Source organism: Pavona decussata, unplaced genomic scaffold (genome assembly GCF_977016875.1).
Source record: "Pavona decussata unplaced genomic scaffold, jaPavDecu1.1 SCAFFOLD_69, whole genome shotgun sequence".
Classification (NCBI taxonomy): domain Eukaryota; kingdom Metazoa; phylum Cnidaria; class Anthozoa; order Scleractinia; family Agariciidae; genus Pavona; species Pavona decussata.
In genome coordinates this window covers 2842659-2865147 of record NW_028145488.1, presented here as the reverse complement: position 1 = coordinate 2865147, position 22489 = coordinate 2842659, and the positions used below count along the sequence as shown (strand labels likewise).

At 38.0% G+C, this 22489-nt stretch overlaps 2 protein-coding genes across 5 annotated transcripts in view; both read left to right on the top strand.

Moving 5' to 3' along the window:
- LOC146477775 (uncharacterized) overlaps window positions 1-22489 on the top strand; it is a 291187-nt gene that overhangs the window by 118435 nt on the left and 150263 nt on the right. The window lies entirely within an intron of this gene.
- Window positions 975-17836, top strand: LOC146477787 (uncharacterized). The gene is made up of 8 exons (XM_085113074.1): window positions 975-992; window positions 6662-7892; window positions 9404-9496; window positions 9718-9810; window positions 10031-10290; window positions 11965-12226; window positions 13207-13299; window positions 13475-17836. The coding sequence occupies exons 1-8, from the start codon at window positions 975-977 to the stop codon at window positions 17557-17559; spliced, it is 6135 nt and encodes a 2044-aa protein (XP_084969200.1). The 3' UTR covers window positions 17560-17836.

The window sequence follows — 22489 nt, the reverse complement described above, 5'->3', positions numbered from 1 at the left end:
TGGTGTGTTTTTACAAAATGTAAACTCTAAGCATGAGTTAGGTATATATATACAGGCACATCATGTATTGTTAAACTCCGTCAGTCACATGAAACGCGTACATGTAGGAGAAATAAAGAAGTTATACAACTACATGTACAGTTCGCAGAGTGCTGCTCACTAGTTTAGTTTTTATTAAATTTTATTAAATTGATTTATTAAATTGTTTTATTAAATAATTTTATTAAATTTATTAAATTGGCCATGAATTATAATTATCATTAGCGTCCATAATTTGTTGATCTCAGACTAAACGATAAAGCGTCGAAATGATTTTAAACAATATTACATTATCTGCCTAATTATAAGATTTGTGTTCTACTCGTGTTTTCAGTTTATCTGTCAGTTCATGTGTTAAAGCGTTGGCTCAAGATGTGCAAATGTTCTTGCAGTATGATTTGGTAAGTTACAACATTGATACCAGTAATTTATATTAATATTAATTACTGTTGTTGTATGGATGTAAGAGAAGTCTGAATTTTGGTCAATGCATCTGTTATAAGACAGTAAAGAAGAAACTAAAGGACAGTTGTCATGATATTCAGCGGTGTTATTACATTTCATTGTTGCCTAGTAACACTCGGTACATGCGCAGTGGTGTATTATAGGAGAGCCATGTGCTTTCACCTAATGGCCTTTGTAAGCTTTTATTGTGTTTTCTAAATAAATCTTGTGAGATTTCAAGACAACAGTAGTATATGTTTTAAAACCTGTGCTAACTGCTATTTGACTGTATTTGTGGCCACTATTTCTAAAGTTTAGTTAATCTAATTAGAGTTCTCTCCGTCTCCCTCTCATGTTTGTTTCTGTGGATCAATTTTTACTTTTTAATAGTTTCTTTTTTAATTTCCCAACCACAGTTCTTATTAAAAGTTTGAGTTTCTTTTTTTTTTTTTTTCAGTTTCAGTGATCAACAAGATTAAAGGCTTCCTGTGATGTCAAGGCTATCAAAGGTATTATCTTTGGCCTTCAGGGGAAACGTGGTTGTCTGTTATGATGAGCTGTATTACCCTTACGAAAATAGTGCCTATTTTATATCTATTTTATATCTATTTTTTAAGCTATTTTTTTCCTATTTTTTTTTTTGTATTTTTTCTCTATTTTCAAGACTATTTTAAAGGTATTTTTTAACCTATTTTAAACCTATTACTTTGAAACAAAAAATAGTAAAAAAATAGACCAACCAGCAAGTCATAACTACCTAAAAGATAGCTTTAAAATAGCTTTAAAATAGCTATAAAATAGAGTAAAATGTGTATGCAATTTGAAATGTTGATTATAAAATAGGCTTAAAATAGACATAAAACAGGGATAAAATAGAGGAAAAAACTTGGAAAATAGGATATAAATAGGTTTAAAATAGACATAAAACAGGGATAAAATACCAAAAAAATAGGGCATAAATATCTTTAAAATAGGTTTAAAATAGGGCAATAAAATAGCTATAAAATAGGTTGAGAGTAGGTGACAATTCAAACTGTATCTAAATCCTCAGCCTAGATTTTCGTGTGCTTTAGTTGTAGTATTTGTCAATATTACATATCATAAATTTATTCATAAATTCATAAATTTATCTACTTTGCCTTGAGAATGGTGTCACGATGACGCCGAAACGTCGGCTATTAACTTTAATTTTCGCTTGCTTATGTTTCAAGAAATCATTATTGATCAAAACATAAATTTATTGATCGATAAATTATAGTCCTCATCTACCTACATATGTATATCTGGATGGTTAATAACCACGCATTGCACACTATATGAATTTGTAATTCAAACCGTATACCACGGCCAGCTTGAGCTACAAACGTTATAAGTAACAGCAGGACAATTTCACAATGAACTTCTCTGGAAAGAAACATTCAGAACATGGCTTTGTCTAGAATTGTGTTAAGGTTAAAGGGGATGTGCTAACAAGAAAGATGATTGGATTCATAAAAAAGATTACACCTTTGCCATTTTCAACTGTGATATCAAGCAATGACCAATACTGCATTAGGCAAGTTTAAAATATTTTATTTGGTAATTGTTCCTGAGTTGTAGCAGCATAACTCACGATTCATAACAAAATCGAATGATAATCATAGCTTGGTAACGTGCATTTGATCTCCAGTGAAATTATATTTTTTATTGTACTGATTGCTGGTTTAAAATATTTTATTTGGTAATTGTTCCCGAGTTGTAGCAGCATAACTCACGATTCATAACAAAATCGAATAATAATCATAGCTTGGTAACGTGCATTTGATCTCCAGTGAAATTATATTTTTTATTGTACTGATTGTCCAGAAAATCGACCCGTGGGACTTTTCTTAGCCAGCGGGATTCAAAGCTCTTGCATGAAATCAAGGCAATTGGTCAGCCGGTCCAAGATGGCAACTAAACCCAAATCACACAGCGTTTACATGTAGAAAGATTTAAAAGCGACATGAAAGTATGCATTTTCCTAACGTCAAATGCAATAACAGATAAGAGTCTTGGCAGTCAAAAATGACAGCTTATATTTATCAGGATTTGGTGACTTGACTCTGAAGCTGCAGTCTCGAGTCTTGGCCTTCACAATCTGTAGTAAAACAGAAAATTGTGCACTTTATAAGTCAGTTTGTCTTATTGATCAAGGCTGTTAGACAAGTATGATTTTTGACACATATTGCAGTGAGCTTTTCCCCCGTAACAATGATGAGTAAATTAAAAATATGAGGGTATACAGAATTTAACTCATGGTGCTAAAAAAGTATAGTGTATTATTGAGCATGTAAAAAATAATACTTATACATGTACTCCATGAAGTTAATCATGCAACTTGAATCAAAATCAAGATTAGACAAAGAAGTCTTCAACTTATACCAAGACATGATATTAATCTGGCTACAAAGTACTACTTAAAAACGTTTGTGAAGGCTATAAATATTATGGAAAATCCAGTTCAGATTTGGCTTTGCAGTGTAGGGAATGTCATAGAATCTAAAGCATGTGGCATGATCAGAGGTTGGAGGAATGTATAGTTTGTCATTGTAATGCGAATCTCAACTGTTATTGAAGCCAGTTATGGTTTATTCTTTTCAGTGGACCAGTATATTAAAAATAAATGGATCGAGCCATAAAATTTCAAGAAGCACATCTACTCATTCCAAGCAGACTATATTTATTTATAAAATCATGCATTCTCATGCAGTTTCTCATCAAAATTATTAACTAAATCAAAGCATACCTCTCTCTTAAAGTAGTCATCCACATTATGCTGCTTGAAGCCATCATTTTTAGCTTAACAGAAGTAAAAAACCAGAGGAAAGATGCGTGTAAACTTCAATCCCGCTTAAAATCTAAAATGAAACGGTTTTTCTGCGAGCCTGCAGTGGCATGGCTGCTGACCAAAATAGCTTTGTTCATGCCCAGTCTTCCCAGTCTGACTGAAATCCAAGATGGCTGCCATTGTTGCTGTGTAGTGACTCCACCGTTTTTTTGCCCGTTGTAAAAAGCTAGCTAGCATTGTACTTGAATGATTTACAATTCAAAACATTGCTGATTTTTTAGCGTGAAATGACCTCAAGATTAATTGAAGGTAATAGTATTTTCACAAATGCATTTCAGTGTCTTAATTTGCCCATTTATGTATGCATGGTTCAGAAAAGTTACAAGAAAGAAGCTGCGAATTATGAATTCAAGTGTATAGTGGAAGTTCTGCTTTGTGGGAGTACAAAACAGCTGCCTCAAAATTACATTTTTACATACATTGTAAGCCAAGTTTGAATTGCTGAATAAAATAGGAATTAAATATGATAGGTTAACCATGCATAGGAAAAAAACAGAATTAAAATAGACTATTTTATACATATTTTGCAATGGAATAGAATCTACCTCCAAAAATAGGAACAAAATAGTATTTTAAATCTATTTTGCCATTTGTTCAACGTTGTCATTGATAAAATAGGATTATGATAGCCTATTTTTTTCATATTTTCCAAAGGAACTGGCCATAGTCAATCCTATGTGCAGAAAAATAGAAATAAAACAGTCTAATTTACTACTATTTTACTGAGCAACAGTGATGTTTCAAATTAAAATAAGATTAAAATAGCCTGTTGAACAAGCTATCTTTCAGCTTGTTATGAAAAAAGAAAAATAAAATACAGCACCTGGTTCAATCTTGCTTTAAAATAGGTTTAAAATAGAAGTAAAACTCAAATAAAATAGATGCTCTATTTTCCTTATCAGGTAAAATAGAAATAAAATATAATTACTTGTGAATAAAATAGTATAAAAATAGGTGTGATAGGATTAAAATAGCCATAAAATAGAAATAAAATAGGACTGTTTTTGCAAATTATAAGCTTAAATGCTTCTGGATGTGAGAATGAACTCTGGCGGTGTAAAGCAGGGCTCAAAGTTAGCGACCAGCTGGTCGCATATGTGACTAGATCTTTTATTTTGCGCCTAAAAAATTTTATGTGATCGCACTCACGCACCTAAAAACGCCCAAGCTCAGTGCGCCTGAATCGGGGCCACTTTGTTTCCTCACCTGACAATTCTTGTTTACTCTGCCTGATTAACACGAAACAGAAGCTTGAAATAATAAATTCAAATGTGGATGTAACACAATTAGGTTCCACATAAGAAAGTTGCACCGTTTTTCTTACATCAGTGTCTGTGTGTTTTATTTGTTGTTTCCCCAAGTCCATTTCTTGTCTGTGTTTCATCCCACCCCAGACTTTACCCCAGACTCTTCTCGGTTATGTAACCGCACCGCTGACACGTACGTACGAGTGAAGGCAACCTTCTGAAACACGTGCTTCTCACGCAATTTAGTTCGCTTTTTTTGTGCCGATATTAAACAATCTGGGTTAAGAGACTTTTTTTTCTTCAAGGTAAGAACAAGTGTTACAGTTAAGTCAATGCGCTGTCAACAATGTAATTTAGTCTCTTTTTCGAAACACTCATTTACAAAAAGAAAATTTATTCTCAAACAGCCGGCTGCTGCTTTTCAACACATTTGACCCACCTCCAGCAGTTGTGAAGTGGTTAAACAGTGGACAGAAATCAAGGCGACCTAACCTTGACTACAGAAAGTAGCCAAATGAATTAATTTCAGTCGGGTGACCCGTGGGACTTGAAGGATTTCGTCTGATCGAGAGGATTAAATGACGTTATTCCTTACCTTCGTTTTGCCCTATTATCTTGTTGAACGTACCATAACATGTAATATTCAAAAAAATGTAACAGTATTATTGCTATCTCAAACGTACAGTAAGAGACTGAAAGAAACAAACACATGATTGAAATAAAAGATTACCGTGCTGATTAACGATCGGCAAGCGAAAATAAGAAAAAGAAATTAACAACATGTCGGTGTCGTCATGACACCATTATAAACGATCACTAATAAAATGTCTGAAGCTTCTGATTTTTCTTTTTGGTGCTACCAGTATTTGAAGTTGTGCTCCTAAAATTTTTAGCTGTGCGCCTAAAATTTCAGCAATGCGCCTAGAAATTTACACCTGGTAGCACAGGTGCTCCCAAAGCCAAAAATAAACTTTGAGCCCTGTAAAGTAATAATAATTACAACAATAATAATTGTCAATTGAAAAATTAAAGTTGAATTCAGCTTGTCAGAGAAACTATGTTACAGTAATTTGAATTTCATACATAAACAGCTTGGTTTGCTTTAGAGTGTTGTGAAGGAGATTTTATGAAAATGGATTTTGAATAGTAAACTTAAGATGTTTTTAATTATGCAGTTTCAGTGAACATAACTTTTTACAGAATTACAGGGAAAGGGACAGGTAAAGGTTGATATAAGATTACAGGAATTTAGCCTGCAACAAGTTTATGACTGATCTGTACATGTAGTATTAATAGAAATGTTAAAAATCCTTTAGTTTGTTTTATTAACTTACACACAGTAGTTAGTTTTGATGTACAGTGTAATACAAGATACAATAATCTGTGCAGCCTCAGTTACAGATGTGAGCTAGCACATAATTTGCACTGAACACATACAACTATTCTGTTCATTTATGCCATTATTTTCCCCAAACCCCAAACTTTCAGTAAATTCGCAAATTCATGTTATTTGACTCCTGGCTGATCAGCCAATCTCATGCAGACATTCATGAAGAGAATTAGTTGATTTTGAATGTGAAGATGGAGTGCGTCAATTTTAAAGGAATCAGTGGATTTGTTTTTTTGTTTTTTTTTTTTGCCTTCCAGAAGACATTCTAAAATTCCAGAATGTTTTAATTTATAACTGCAAGTCAAGTTTTACCTCGATCCTCGCTTCAAAGTCTGAGCAAAATACTGTTTTCTCAAAGCAGAAAATGGATATCTTGATATTGATAATAATTTGCCCTATTTTCTTTGCTTACAGACTTTATTAACCCTTGGCCTGGCACTTAAAAAAGGAAAAGATCGCTCAATTATATTTTTTATAGGAAACTACATTTATTAAGCTTTATAATGATATATAGTTTGTTAGAGGTTTATTAAAACTTGCGCGCGTACGATTTTTTTTCCAAAGGACACCCGCGAACCCAGGAAGTATCCTTAATTGAGTTGAGAATCAGGAAGCACACTGCTGGCAGCTCATCCTGAGTACATCAATTTCCTATTTTTTTTAAATTTGTAGGAGTCCTCCATCCTCAACATAGCCTCTACATCACAGGAAGGTAATGGAAAGGAAGCCCCAAGTTTGTCCTCAAGAAGAACATTGAAGGTGACTCTTCTAAGTAGTGAATGGAGGTCAACAAAAGGAGGTGTGTCAACCATCAATAGAGAGCTTGCCATTCAGTTGGCAAAGTTCCCTGATGTGCAAGTCAGTGTCTATCTCCCTGAATGCAGTGAAAAGGAAAGAAGAGTTGCTGCTTGTCACAATGTCCATCTCATTGAGGCAGAAGAACTGCATGGCATACATCCAGATCTTTGGTTGTCCTCTCTACCAGCTCATCATGCTGTGGACTGTGTGATTGGACATGGAGTCCAACTTGGAAAACAAGTGCAACTGATAAAACGCCACCATGATTGTAAATGGATTCAGGTTGTCCATACTGACCCCGAAGAGCTTGGAATGTTCAAAACCAATGCAGATGCTGTTTCTAAAGGAGAGGAAAAGCACAGATTAGAAGTCAAACTCTGTGAATTGTCTGATCAAGTTGTAGCAGTTGGACCCAAGCTGGCGGAAGCTTTCTCAGGATATCTGCGTCCCTTTCAGAAAGATCAAAATGTTCTCAACCTCACCCCAGGCATCTTCTCTGAGTTTGCTGATGTAAAGCAAGCTTCAGAAGAAAGAAGAACATTTTCTGTTCTGTTGCTAGGGAGTGGTGACAGTGAAGACTTGCAGCTGAAAGGTTATGACATTGCTGCTCAGGCAATTGCAGAGTTGAAAGACATGCCGCAGCCCTACAAACTGAAGGTTGTCGGAGTACAAAGTGGAAGAGAGCAGCAAGTAGCAGAAATGTTGCTCCAGCAAGGCATTTCCCGTGATCAACTTGTTGTACGTGGTTTCAAAGAAAGAGAGAAGTTGGCTGAGCAGTTTTGTGAGGTAGACCTTGCTATTATGCCGTCAAAATCTGAGGGGTTTGGTCTGCCTGCTCTTGAAGCTGTATCTGCTGGTCTTCCTGTGCTTGCAAGTGGTAACTCTGGTCTCGGAGAAGCTCTTAAGAATGTGCCTCATGGTTCAAACTGTCTAGTGGATTCAGACGATCCTAAAGAGTGGGCCAAGGCAATCAGGAGTGTCCGTCAGAAAAGAAGAAATGTACGACTTGTGGAAATGAAGTCTATCTGTGAAGAGTATACAAAGGTTTACAGCTGGGAGGAGCAGTGCAGGTCACTTGTGCGAAGAATGATGAACATCTCTTCAGGTAAAATTCCTTTGTTGCATTAATAATGGCTGATGTGCCCTGTGGTATAAAAAGACCAGATTTACAAAGCCTTTCTAAGTGAAGGTGCCTCCCCAGAATTGTTTACAGACAAAAGTTTATTGTTAGCTTAACATATGAGACTTACATGTGTGAGGGCTTAGGAGGATTGTACTTGAGCGCCAGTGCTGTCAATAAGGGCCGGTAGCCGGCCAAAACAGCCGGCTACTGGCCAATCTTCGGCCGGCTACTTTCGTCTCACTTTACTGTTAATTTTGGTAAGAAACTTAAAATAAGGAAAAGATTCAACAAAAATAATTGTGAGACATCTGCCTCAAACGTCTGAGTTGAAATAAAGACGCATTTCAGGAGTTTTAAACGTGTTTAACTTTGCCACGCGCAATGGAAATTGATCGAAGGGGTCGTGGAACACCTTCGACATTTTCAGAGAACAGGATCCAGTAAGAAACCGGCTTAAAATAATGAAAAGATCGATCCCGCAAAAATAATTGTAAAACATCCTGTTTAAACGACTGGGTCTAAGTAAAGGCACATTTCAGGAGTTTTAAACGTCTTAACCTTTCGTCCGCTTTCGGTGGAAGTATAAAAAGTTGAAGCGGATCGAGGTGATCGAAGGGTCGTGGAATGCCTGGGACATTTTCACAGGACTAGATCCCAGGCTTTCGCATGTCAGAAGAAAGTGCATAATTTATATGAATCTGATATGGACAACTTACTTTAACTTCAGTATTGTTACCAATTAGTGTACACCAGGTCGCCAAAGGGCAAAGTCAAAAGGACGACATGAACTTAAAACATTGAATGTATTTTTTTGAATAAGCAGTTGAAGATTTATCGTTTCACTCTTTTCTAAAACCCAGTGATTGAGATTTTGATGAAAAGAACGCTTGTAATAAACATAGAAAATGGTTAATATAGTCTTAATTTTGATTGTTCTTAAGGCCCAAATACAGTCTGGAAAACGTTGAAAATAGCATTTCCAAGCATCTAAATTTCAAAATTTTCTGGGGGGGGCATGCCCCCAGACCCCCCTAGGAAGCTCGTGCCTTTGGCACTCAAAAAGTAGGCTGCTGCCTACTTCCCCAGTCAGGACATCTACTTCCAAACTTATTGACAGCACTGAATGCCAGATTTTTGCAACTCAGATGTGACATTCTCACAACTCACTGATGTCAAATTTTCACAGTCCTAATGTCAGATCAAACAACTTGGATGTTGGATTTTGGAAGTAACAGCTCAGAAGACAAATTTTCACAACTTGGATGTTGGATGGAACGTTAACAAGCTTCCCCGTATTATTGCATGCTTTGAATTGGTAAAGAATAATAATGCAATGGTCAGTGGTAGTGGTCTGGGGTATAATGAAAGAAAGGCCTGTACATTATGTATATCCCTGTATCATGTTGATGTTACTGATTCAAGCACTGTGTATTTTCACACTCCTAAGATGCTATGATGTATAATTTTGCTTATTACAATTTTCCATTCTGAAGGTTTTTCTGATGGAAGTCAGTCTTCAGTAGCAGGTTACAGTCAGCTTCCTTTCCCTGCAGCCTCTGAAACTCATCTGACAAGTGGAACGGAAGGTAGGCGGGAATTAAGTACTTTATCAAATAATTTTAAGGAAGCTATCAGGTAGCATCTGCAAATATAATTAAACAATAAGCTTTTTGATGTTTAATATGACCATTTTTCCTGCATTTATGTAAATGTTGCAGACTGCTGTCTCTGCAATTGTTCTTTACTGAAATCACTGTTAATGCATATTTCTTCTTAATGTTATAAAATTGTTCATTCCTCTCTGCAGGTTTTTCTGGTGGATGTCAGTCTTCCGTAGCAGGTTACAGTCAGCTTCCTTTCCCTGCAGGTTACCAAACTCGTGTGAGAAGTGGAACAGAAGGTTGGTGGGAATTACTTTTTTAATGACAACTATCACTGACAACAATTTGCCAACATGTACGTCATGTAACATTTGCGAAAACTGTTAGCTGTGCATGTCTTAATTTTTGCCTTGTTAAAGTAATATTTAGATTTTTGATACTTGTCTACTCTATAACTTATTATTATAGGATTCTTGTCCAGAAATACACTTGTTCTTCCTTTTATTGGTTGCTTTTTAGTTATGACAGCTGAACAAATTTTCCGTGGTCTTGAGCAAATGCGACATGATGCAGGCAAGATCATCGGCAAGACACAACTTCTAGAGGAGTTAAAGAAAATTGTTTCAGACAAAGGCTTTGAAATTTCTGATAATGAAGGAGCAGGGAATTGCATGTTTTATGCATTATCAGAACAACTGAACCTGGTGAAAGGAATCCAAATCTCTCATGAAGTATTAAGGCACTACATAGTCCAATACCTCAAAGAGAACCCTACACTGGTAAGTTACAATGTCAGGCACGTAGCTAAGGTTTCGATAGGGGTGTTAGTTGAGCCTCAAATCTTGCTGAGCACCGGAGGCGTTCTTACTAGGGGGTTCCGGGGGCATGCTCCCCCGGAAATTTTTGAAAATCTACATGTAGGTTCCCAGAACCTCATTTCCTGCATTTTGAGACCAATTTTAGGCAAATCACAACTTTACAGAAGCTTTTTAAGCAATATACATCATTTCAACGGCATAATTGTTTCAACTTAAAACAACAAAGTTCAATGTACATTCCACGCCCTGTCAAGTTCTGATAGCTATTCGATTTGCTGATAGTCATACACCAAGCTGGTAACTGCATCATTCTCGGGTGTAGGCCTTCGAACAAATTGACTATCTCATCAAGATTGAGAGATATATCACTTTTGATATGCATTAGAGCCAGAGCAGACAGCCTACTCTCTCCCATGGTACACCTTGAGTAGTTGTTCAACCTCCTCATTTTGTTTATGGAACGTTCACATTCACAAGTGGTGACTGGAAGGGTGGCAGCAATTTTCAGGAGCATGCACGGGTTGGGGAAGTCATCGGGGTGACATGCTTTTAGTGACGGAGCACTCAAATTAGCAACAATTCGTCCGTCCTGAACCATAATTTTCCACCTCTGGAATTCGGAGGAAAAGAGTTGTGGAGAGGGTAGATCATCTTGATAGAAATCCAGCAAATCAGTGAGCTGCTGAACATTGACCTGGCTTTCTTTAATTACAGAGGAAACTAGCCCAAGCAGCTTACTGACCCTTAGTGTTAGGCCTGAGAACTGGTTAATATTTCTATTTTTCTTTGTTTGATGTATTTCGACCACAGGACTTTTTTTTTAAAGTTTTTCTTCCGCTATCATTGATCTTCAAAGGGGGTTCGTTCCAACCCCTCGAACCCCCCTTCCTATGCGCCTGAATGTTAAGTATTGGTAATGTCTAACAAGTGAGTTTGGTTCCATTTTATGGTTATACAAACCAAGCAAAGCAATAAAATGGGAGAAGTTGAAGTTTCTTTTTGGAGTAAGCCAAAGTGGCTGATTGAAAAATATACCTTTATTGTGAATTCATTAGATAAACACAATAATTATCACATTCAAATCCTAGCAGTATGCAGGTGTTTGTCAGTGCATGAATGTAGTTTAATTGTCTTAGCTCCCACAGGTCTCCTGTAGCCCGATTATTCTATAACATCCAAATGGAAGGTCAAAGGTTCAACTCTGTTAGGGGGGAGAATTCAGATTTTCTTTTTCCGAGTACAATATGCCTGTGTCACTGACTGAAAAATACCTCTATCAAGATAAAACTTAATTGTTGCTTCAAGAAAAGGCAGAAGTCAATTCTAAAATGGTTGCTATTTCTTGGACAGTTGGTACATTACTCAAGGGATGATATCATGTGGATGCTTAAAGCCAAGCAAAGTTCTGAAATTGCATTGTATCTGATGCTTCACTTATTCATTAACAAATTAATGCATAACATATTGGATTAATTAAATTATGGAACAGTTAACATGTTTCGGTATAATTTGGTTTGTTGCAGATTCATACACTGGTCAATTTAGTGAAAAGCTTTACCCTCCAGTTGATCATTGGATGAAGTGGCACAATGTATTTTGACATTGTTTGTTAATTGTTATGTTCTTCTCTTGCAGCAAGATGGGACAGAACTGTTTAACTTTGTAGATGGACATCAGTCTTGGCCTGATTACCTAAGAAACATGGCAGCAGATGGGACATGGGGTGACCACATCATTCTCCATGCTGCAGCAAACTGCTTTAAAACATGCATTCATGTGATCAGCAGTCTGTCACATGACTTAACTATCCACCCAGAACATGATGTTAGCAGCAGCAGCCAGCTTGTGTTGGGACATCTGCATGAACATCACTATGTCAGCCTTCGACCCAAACCAGGTAGAGGAACTTAATATGTAAAACAATGCCAGCTAACCAGATTTGTCTACTTAACTATCACTTCAATATTGAAGTTTACAAGGTGGGCAGATACCAGTTTTCAAAATGAAAAAGTTTAACTAGCTATATTGTACTATACTTTTTGTATTTATTTAACACCCACTAACGGGATTTGTACTGAAGATGGATGAAGATTGATCCGAAACATTTTTTTTACCACTAATATAAATTACATTTCAAGAAACAAAAGAAAAACGTTGTTGAGAATGATGTTTTATTCTAGAAAGTGACACAGGCATGGTAGGAGCAATTGGATTTCTTTTTTCCGAGTATGTCTGTGTCACTTTCTAGAATAATACATCATTCTCGTTCATTCACCAGGCTGGAAATATATCATCACATTTATTTCATATGCCACACGTTTGACATTCAAATCCTAGCAGTACCGTATTTACTCGAATAAGCGCCGCGGTGCTTATTTAATTTTTCATGTTTCCTGTGCGGCGCTTATTCGAGGGCGGCACTTATTAAAAGGCTCATACCACAAAGCCAAAACATTTTGATTGTACCAGTAAACGCTGACAATCTCCTTACTGCAACAGTTACAGGGAAGAGAAAGAGGGAGGTTGGGCTTGTCGTACCGGCGAAGTTTACAGCCTTCACGCAAGAACTGAAGAACGCGAACATTTTGAAGAAAGAACTGAATGAAAGAGCATCAAGATATACTCACTTCGAACTGAAAAACATCACTATCGATGAAAATAAATTCCCACTGCTGGCTTGGAATCGCATTGCAGCGATTACAGTGTATTTTTATCATCTTATGGAAATCGTCAAATAGGCGCCGCCCCCGAGCTGCGGCGCTTCATGATGTTGTACTTTGGAAGTAACAACTCATATCTCAGATTTTCACAACTTGAACTCTTAAGGTGCTATTTTGTGTATTTAATTTTACCTCAATACAATTCTCCCCTCTGCAGGTTTTTCTGTTGGAAGTCAGTCTTCAGTAGCAGGTTATAGTCAGCTTCCTTTTCCTGCAGCGTCTCAAACTCATCTGAGAAGTGAAACAAAAGGTTGGTAGGAAACTAGTGTTAAACAATCACAGCCAGGCTATCACATGGCAACAACAATGACGATGATGGTGATGGTTATGATGATAAAGAAATGTCAGCATCTGAAATGCCCTGGCCTTTTGTCTTGCTTTCATGTAAATGCTACATGCTGCTGTCTGTGTCCATTTACTCTCAAAAATGCCATGTTGTACATGTATAATTTTTCTTACTATTGTAGGTCCAGGCCTGGCTGTTGCTGTCCGTTTTATCAAAGATACGTACAAAAGGCGTTCTCTTTTAAAACCACTTCTTTGGGAGAACACTTTGAAGTTACCTATTGGTGATGTTTACACACGACTACAAATCGTTTCAAGACGGAACACAGACTTCCGGTTAGAACATGATAAAGTGGTGGGCATGTATAACATCTTCGTATCCTCAAATGATAGAAATGTGCTTGTAGAAGGAAGCCCTGGGATCGGAAAGACGACATTTTGTCTTAAAATCGCGTATGACTGGGCAAATGAAAAAATCCTGAATTCCTTTCCTGAATTTGAAATTGTACTGCTACTGAAATGTAGGGACGTAGATGGAGACCTAATGGATGCCATTAGTGAGCAACTTTTACCTGAAGATAAAAATTTAAGGAAAGATTTGGTCGAATACATCCAGGATATTCGTAACCAGCAGAATATTTTAATCATTCTGGATGGCCTTGATGAGCTACCCATGAAAGCTGAAAGACATGTAGATCGATTGTTTCGAAGACGAATTTTTCCATGTTCCTTTATTTTGGCCACATCTCGCCAGGAGAGAGGAATAGAATTGAGACAGAACGTTAATTTTGACTTTGACGTCCTTTTGCAAATTAAAGGATTTACAAGAGAAGATGCTTTTCAGTATATCAGAAAGCACTTCAGGCATTTGGGGCCTGAGCATGTGTTAAAGGGAGAGAGGCTCATCACAGCAATTCTGGAAAACTCTTTGCTCCATGCTTTACCACACAATCCACTGAATTTGCTCCTTCTCTGTGTAGTTTTTGAGGACTATGAGGGAGAACTTCCATCTCGTCGTACTGAGCTCTATCAGATTATTGTTCGATGCATTTTACGAAGATTCTGTGCAAAAAATAAGTTGGAAGCTCCCAAGGATGACGAGGCTCTTGAGAAGAAATTTGAACAGAGTTTAGTGGCACTGGGAGAGTTAGCTTGGAAATGCCTGTTAGAAGGTCGTCTTTCTTTTCGTGAAGAAGAACTTGCAAAATTTGAAGAGATGTATAAAGACCTGGCAGCTCGGATATCAGGTCTCGTTTTCAAGGAAGCCAGTCTGAAAAAGATCAACCCACAGCACGAATACCACTTCTTCCACAAAACTTTCCAAGAACACTTGGCCGCACAATACCTGGCATTTCTGTTATTGAAGAAAGACGTCAATATCTTCGAAGAGTTTCAGTTAGACTTCTACGTCCATATTGTAGCAAAATACCGACAAGTGTTTCTGTTTCTCTCTGGTATACTGGGTGAGGAAGCGATTATCCTTTTCAGACAGATTGGTGAGAAGCTGAGGAGTGACAACTGGGACTGGCTTAAGTGCAAAAAGGAGGAGGGAACGTTTTTTACTGAAAGTTTCAGTGAAAGTGGAAATCCTGAAAGAGTGGCGATGGTTCTTTGTTACTTAATTCCTTTACCTTTTAAAGTGCAACCAGATGTTGATGACTATCCTTTTGTGGAATTTTTTACGGTTGCAAAATACTGCAAGAACTTTTCACAATTACAGCACCCTGTTGATGTAACTGTGCCTGACAAGTACGTTGGTAACCCTCTCATAGGAGATGCTGCTTTTGATTACCTGAAATCCTGCCCAAAACTACAGAGTTTCTCTCTTTCCACATGTACAGTAAACCAAACTTTCGGAAATGCCTTATATGATGGTCTGTCTCAAAACTCAACGCTATCGTCATTTACTCTTAAAACTTTCGTCAGCTTCCCTTGTGACGTAGCTGATATTGTTGGTAACAGTTTGGCTGCAAGCAACACCTTGACTTCCGTGACGTTTGAACTGGTTAATGAGTTGGGAGAGGCTTGGGCCAGAGCTCTTGAAAAAGGATTGTCCGCGGATACACCATTGAAGTCAGTTGTTCTCAAGATTAATGGTTCATTAAGTGACACCGCAATACTGGCTTTGAAAACAGTTTTAGTCAACACGTCTTTGACCTCTGTTGTTATCACTATTTTTGGAGACATGCAAGATTCATTAGCTGCTGCCCTTTGTGAAGGACTTTCAGAACAAGCTGTTTTGAAATCTTTTACTTTGATTGTTCTCGGAAGGCTGAGTGAATCAGGCATCGTCTTCTTAAAAAGAGGTTTGTTACAAAATTGCTCTTTGGATGCTTTGGAAGTAAAAATCTTTGGTGAACTCCCTGACAGCTGGGCGAATGTTATTAAAGGTATAATTTCAGCAAACAAAGCAAAGCAGTCGTGCACTTTCCACCCGAATACCAGTGGAAACATGGCGGCTGCTAAGGTCGCTTGTCTTACTCCTGTTTTGGCTAAGAGCAGTTTTAATTTAGAACAGACATTAAACGTCTGGGGTGAGTTGAGCTGTGAAGTTATAGAAGCTGTCGGGAGACTCTTGGTGAAGTCCACACCGCATCGACTCTCTCTAAACATTCACGGAAACGTAACTGGTGATGTTGCAAGCAGTCTTAAGAGCTACCTGAAAATAGAAAACTGCGTACACTTCGTTACTTTCAACATTTGGGGAGAATTGACCACTAACGGGAAGGCTGCTATTGAGCAGTTTTTAGGTGCCAACCACAATGCGAACTTAAAAGTGATTGTCCATGACTTGATATCAGACTGTTCTCCCTGTGGCCTTCATTTCTGTATTGATGATCCCTCGTTATTACCTTCAGTATTCACTAAAGTGAAGGATACTGGAACAAGTGAACTTAGTCTCACAATCAGTGACGTGAGTGATGACTGGGGACAAGGTCTGAATGACGGTTTAACAAACAGCACGTCATTAACGACACTTGCTCTTACAATCGAAAACCATCCTGGCGAGAACGTAGGGTGGCTGCAACGTCTGCTTGAAGTAGTGTTGGAAAACGCCTCCTTAGCTACACTCGCGCTCACTCTTACATTATATTCCCTCACTGACAAGGAAATAGACCTCAGCAACAGTTTAGCGAAAAACGTGTCTTTAACGGCACTCTCCCTTACCATCAACAGCCACATTGGCGAAAGTTATTTCCTTTGGTCAGTTCTGGGTAAAGGTTTGGCGTCAAACAAGTCATTACATACACTCACTCTTACAATCAACGACTACAGTGACACGGATGGATACTGGATACGGAGTCTGGGTGATGGTTTGGCGTCAAACAAGTCATTACGTTCACTCACTCTTACAATGAACAACTACAGTGGCACGACTGGAGTCTGGATACGGGATCTGCGTCATGGTTTAGAATTTAACAAGTCATTACATACACTCACTCTTATAATCAACGACTACATTGGCACGGGTAGAGACTTGATACGAGATCTGGATGTTGGTTTGGCGTTAAACAAGTCATTACATGCATTCACTCTTACAATCAACGACTATAATCGCACGAGAACAGACTGGATACAGGGTCTTGGTCCTGGTTTAGCGTCAAACAAGTCATTACATACGCTCCCTCTTACAACCAACGACTATATTGGCACGAGTGGATACTGGATACAGGATCTGGGTCCTGGTTTAGTGTCAAACAAGTCATTACATACACTCTCTCTTACAATCAGAGACTACAGTGGCAGGGGTGCATACTGGATACAGACCCTGGGTGATGGTTTGGCGTCAAACAGGTCATTACCTACACTCACTCTTACAATCAACGACTACAATGGCGCGGGTGAATACAGGATATGGGATCTGGGTGTTGGTTTGGCGTCAAACAAGTCATTACATACAGTCACTCTTACAATCAACAACTACAGTAACACGGCTGGAGACTGGATGAAGCATCTGGGTGATGGTTTCGCCAGAAATAAGTCATTAACAACTCTCAGTCTTACAATCAATAGCTGCAGTGAAGTGAGTGAAGATCAGTTACTGGAACTGTGCAATCATCTGGCAAGAAGTGACACATTAACTACTTTGAGTTTGACAATCAACGACCACAGTTCTACGAGTAGAGGCATTGGATGTGATCTTAGCAAGTGTTTTGCAGACTGTAAGTCATTAATTACATTAAGTTTAACGGTAAGCTTGTATGGAGGAGAAAATGTGTGCTAAAACCTACCACTCCGTGAGCAAAGTGAAAGTAAATTTACTCAATCAAATTCAATAACGAAGGCGTGTATCCATAACTCGATTGGCGCATGCGCTGCATCCATATAATCATGATAACACTTGCAAGTTACATTCAGCTAAGAAAATTTGTTCTCGGTCGCTAATGAAGAAGAAAACTTTCTTCAAGAACCGGAAAGATGGAAAACGAGTCCGGAGCACGTAAATTTAGTCGACACAGAAGTTAAATCTTTGGATTGGAGTGAAATCAAGTCGCTCTTTATAAGAAAACGAAACGCCAATATGGGCGGGAATAATTCAAAGCCCACTCTGGGGCTATGCTAGTAAGTAGCTCAGCAAGAACTAAACAAACTACAGATTGGATCTATCGGATTCTCTAAGGTAAACAGGTTTGTTATGCTGATATAAAAATAATAGAAGGTAGGGTAACGGTAGCTTTCCAGGGAAAATTTTCGTATTATTGGACAATGGAAACCTTTTTGTACCATTTCCAAACCCCATCTTTGTTTACATTAGTATGTTAATTATGGACACAAAAGTTCCTTGGACGATAGCGATCCAATGCGTCGAACTTTGCTTTTGAACTTAACTCAGTCGAAGTCGAACTTCTAACTCAGCCGAAGTGATTTTTGAAACGGCCCAAATATACGATTTCTTGCATGAAAGGAAAGAAGATATTTAGAAAAAGAAGTTTAGAATGCTCGTAACTAATAAACTTAAGGAAGTTCCGACGGTTTTGGATTTTCGTCGTTCACTCTTGTTTGTTTTTTTATACCATTTTCTGTTAGCTTTGTTATGAGTAACCAGACGACATTTTCCCCGTTCCACCTTTTGCCTCCGTGCCAAACCGCGTCTGTTTCATCCTTTTAGATGTGTGTCTATCGAGTTATGGACACACTTGGAAAGTTTTAAGCGCACTCGAGAAACCAGAGTTGCTCTCGGCGAACTTTTAAGGCCCTTCTACACTAGCGATTTTTGTCGCACCTCACTACAATTTTTCTCGCGGAAGGCTACGACTTCAAATCTTACTTAAACAAATGGTGTTTTTCGTGTGTTTTCAACGCTGTACTTTTTTTCATGAATTCAAGCAAAATTGTGTCACGTTTGAAACATGTGCGTGTCTCCTGCGATATCCCAGTGACAAATGAGCGATGAAATGGCCGCTAGTTTACGCGTGCGATTTAAAACTGCAACTTTTGCGTGACAAAAATTGCATGTGTAAACGGGCCTTTACAGTTATCTCCTACTTTCCAAACTTTCCGCACGCGTGCTAAACACGAACCAATTCTAAATTCCTAGTGTGAGTTTTAACAATGTTTAACGAAACAGTTATTTGTTAAAGTGAAGTTGAATGGTGAAGAGTATCAACCTTCCTTAGCAGTGTCATTAGCCTTTTAAGCCCTAACTATCAAACCGCAAATTCTCCTTATTGACGTCTTCATTTTTGTTGTGGTGTACGTTGGGAGAAATTGCTAAAAATCAGTTTATATTCTCGTGATCTGCGTGTTTGATGTTTTACCGATACCGTAAACTGCCGCTTATAAGCCCCTTCCCCCCCCCCCCCCCCCTCTCGGTTATAGGTCCATCTACCTTTCAACCCAAAAATACATCCGATTATGAGCCCCCCCCCCCCCCCCCCCCCCGGATACAAGCCGCCGTCTAGTTTTGTTCGTGTTGTTAGTTTTAATTTTGTTGCAAATATTGACGTTTTAGAGCTTAATTAAAAACCAGTAAGTGAAAAACGTATTTCGGTCAACACTGCTATAGCTCGTTTGGAAACGGTTTTTTTATTCTGGTTATAAGCCCCCTCGGATATAAGCCCCTCCGTTTATAAGGCCATGTAAAACCCCTTACGAAGTTGTATTAGCCCAGGGCTTATAAGCGGTAGTTTACGGTATTTCAAGGAGGACAAAGCTACTGATCTCCATTGGGGCTTAAAGGGTTAACTGTCTCCTGTCTTCAAATTTGCCTCTGTGTTAATTGTGTTTGTCAAAGGTAACGGCGCTCCTTTGGTTGAGTAGTTTAATTTTGGACTTGTTGAACTAGAACTAGCTTGTAATTGAGCTTATGCGCGGAATTATCGTTAAACAAAGCTACAATAAGATGCGATAATGTAGATTGGTTGAAGGGAATCCCTGCATAAGCCCTTGTTTCAAGGCAGCTCCATTTCTTAGCTCAAAATACGTTATTTTGTATTTACCACTGGTGGCCGCGCTTGCTTGATTAATGACCCAGGAGTGGAATGAAATCTTGACAGATTAAGAGTTATCAATGATCCTCTCAACCAGACACCAAGCCAAATTCTTCATTTTTTGTGTAGTAAGTGATGTAAGAGGTTCAAGCATTTGGGGAAAATTCTGCGCACCATGACGAAAGCAGATTAGTTTTGAAGAGTTGGAGGCTGGGTATAAAATGCAGTCCGAGATAAAATCTGATTAAACATTTGTTATTAGATGTGAGGCAAGTGCAAAGGAGATCAACGTGTTGGACACAATCGTGTGGATATTTAGAAAATTAAACTCGGCTCGCTCGACTCTGAGTTTCACTCCAAAGAGCATCTAAAACTCAAAATTCAAGAAAATCCTAAAATTCAATTCATTAAACAGAAGACAAGGAAAAACACCACGGGAAAGTGGTGTTTAGTAGCTTTGATTGATTGGTCACATGCGAGGAATTTCATCCACAGACTTAAAAGCTAGAACCACCTCGTGTAGCTACAGCACCACAGAAAAGTACTGCTCGGTAGCTTTCATTTGAATGGTCACACTTTAGGATTTCATCCACAAACCCAAAAGTTAGAACCACCTTGGGCAGCTTAATAGACAACACAACTGGAAAGTACTGTTCATTTGAATAGTCACACTTGAGGATTTTATCCACAAACTCAAAAGGTAGAACCACCTTGTACAGCATTGCTGTGGGAGTGGAAGAGTTTACGGTTTTCTTGAAAAGTGTCATTGTATATTTAGAATCTATCAAAGTTCCCCGCAGAGATGCTTCTCTTCCTGTCGATCCCAACATGTGGCATGTAATGCAAATGCATGGTTATGTTGTTGTTTTATTGTGCACATACCTTGTACTGTTACCCTGGCCGTTTCTAATTGCGCACAAGGCTGTGTGAAGAATTTTATCTCGGTCTGAAGCCGATACTCAGTCTGAAGTCTGCAGCGTAAGGGTGAGTCGATATTGATGCCACATAGTCGATACCTGGGAGTGCTCAAGTATCGATACTTGTGAACGACACAGGTTTTGTTTCGATGCCGTTAAACTGACAACTTCAAAGAAGCGTGATGTGTATTCCACATAACGTTAGAGGAATTTGAATTCTTACTGCTTTCAAGAATAACCTTTTTTTGCGGAAGAATTTAGCTGTTGGCAGCACAGCAACTTGAGCGTTCTCTGCTCGTTTAAGCCTGGATTCTACCGACGGTAATGACGTCATAGTACAAGTCTGGAGCAAAGACGTCACAGTATCGATATCAAAAAAAGTGCCAAGTATCGGGAAATATCTCACGAATATCGTATCACATGTGAAGCTGGTATCGGCTCACTGTTACCTGCAGAATGCCGAAGTATTAATTGAGAATGAAACTCCGTTGTCGTGGTAATAATGTGAATTTGCTGTTGGGGTGACTGTGGGGTTTCTCTCGTCTCATGATTCCCAAATGGATCGGTTTGTTGAAGAAATTACCTTTCAAGTGTAAGTAATGTAAATAGCTCTTGAAGACCGTGAAAGTCAGAGCAGCTGAATTGTATTTGAACATTTAGAATCAGAAGACACAAATCGAGAAGGTTTTGTCTTCTTTCTATGATCTTTGTATGGTACTGACAAATCTCCTGTAATTCAAATACGGGGGAAAATTGTTTCTTGCCAAATGTTATTGCTTTCATTAAGTAAAGTGTAACCAACGTGAACATTATTTCATGCTATGTCGTGCTGTACAAACCAAAGACATAGTATAAGTTTTGTAGTCAGGTAGACAGCTAATGCACAGCCGTACATATTTCTAACAGGGTGCATTTGGTACCTCAATTGTACACAGACGTTAAGGCAGATTTAACATTTCTAGAATCAGAAGACACAAATCGAGAAGGTTTTGTCTTTTTTCTATAATACTAGTACTGTTAAATCTCCTGCAATTCAGGTACGGCATGAAATTGTTTCGTGCCAAATTTCATTGGTTTTATTAAGTGTAACAAATGAGTACATTATATCAGAGACATGGTATACGTTTTGTAGTTAGGTAGAAAGCAAATGTACCGCCGTACATATTTCAAACTTGGGGTGTTTCAATCTGGTATCTCAATTGTACATAGACATTAAAGAACTTGAAAGTTAAAGCTGATTTGACAGTTTAGAATCAGAAGACACAAATTAAGAAGATTTTGTCTTTTTCTATAATCCTTGTAACGCAATTGGAGGGTTGAATGTTTTGTGCCAAGTGACTTTTACCAAGTAGATTACAAGAGACAAAATATGAAATTGACTCCGAGAAACGAATTCGGAGTAAAATGTAATATTAGAATTTTATTAAACCATTTGAAGTTTAAATGCTTGAGTATGATATCTGTATTTGAGTAACAGATCAACGTGAAAGGTTCCTCAAATACCAATTGGTCCATCAGAACATAAGCGAAGGGAACAAAGAAACTCGTCAATTGAAGGAATTTGTGTATATCTGCTGTTTGATTTACAGAGATCAACATAGAATTTTTCCTTTTCAAACTCATTAATAATTCATGTAGAGAAAACAAATGAAATCACTACTGTGAAGGAGATTTGGAAATGTGATCGTAATTATCCTAAAATTTAGTGAACGGTTGCTTTGAATGTTTTCATAAACTATTAATGGTTTGAGAAGTTACATGAAACACACGAAAGAGTGTTTGATGCGATTTTTAAACACCTCGAATA

What these genes read in the sequence shown, in the direction of transcription:
- LOC146477787 (XM_085113074.1), top strand. An exon ending in AATGATGAACATCTCTTCAG is followed by an intron (nt 7,893 to 9,403) that starts GTAAAATTCCTT and finishes TCCATTCTGAAG; the next exon opens with GTTTTTCTGATGGAAGTCAG. An exon ending in TCAAAGAGAACCCTACACTG is followed by an intron (nt 10,291 to 11,964) that starts GTAAGTTACAAT and finishes CTTCTCTTGCAG; the next exon opens with CAAGATGGGACAGAACTGTT.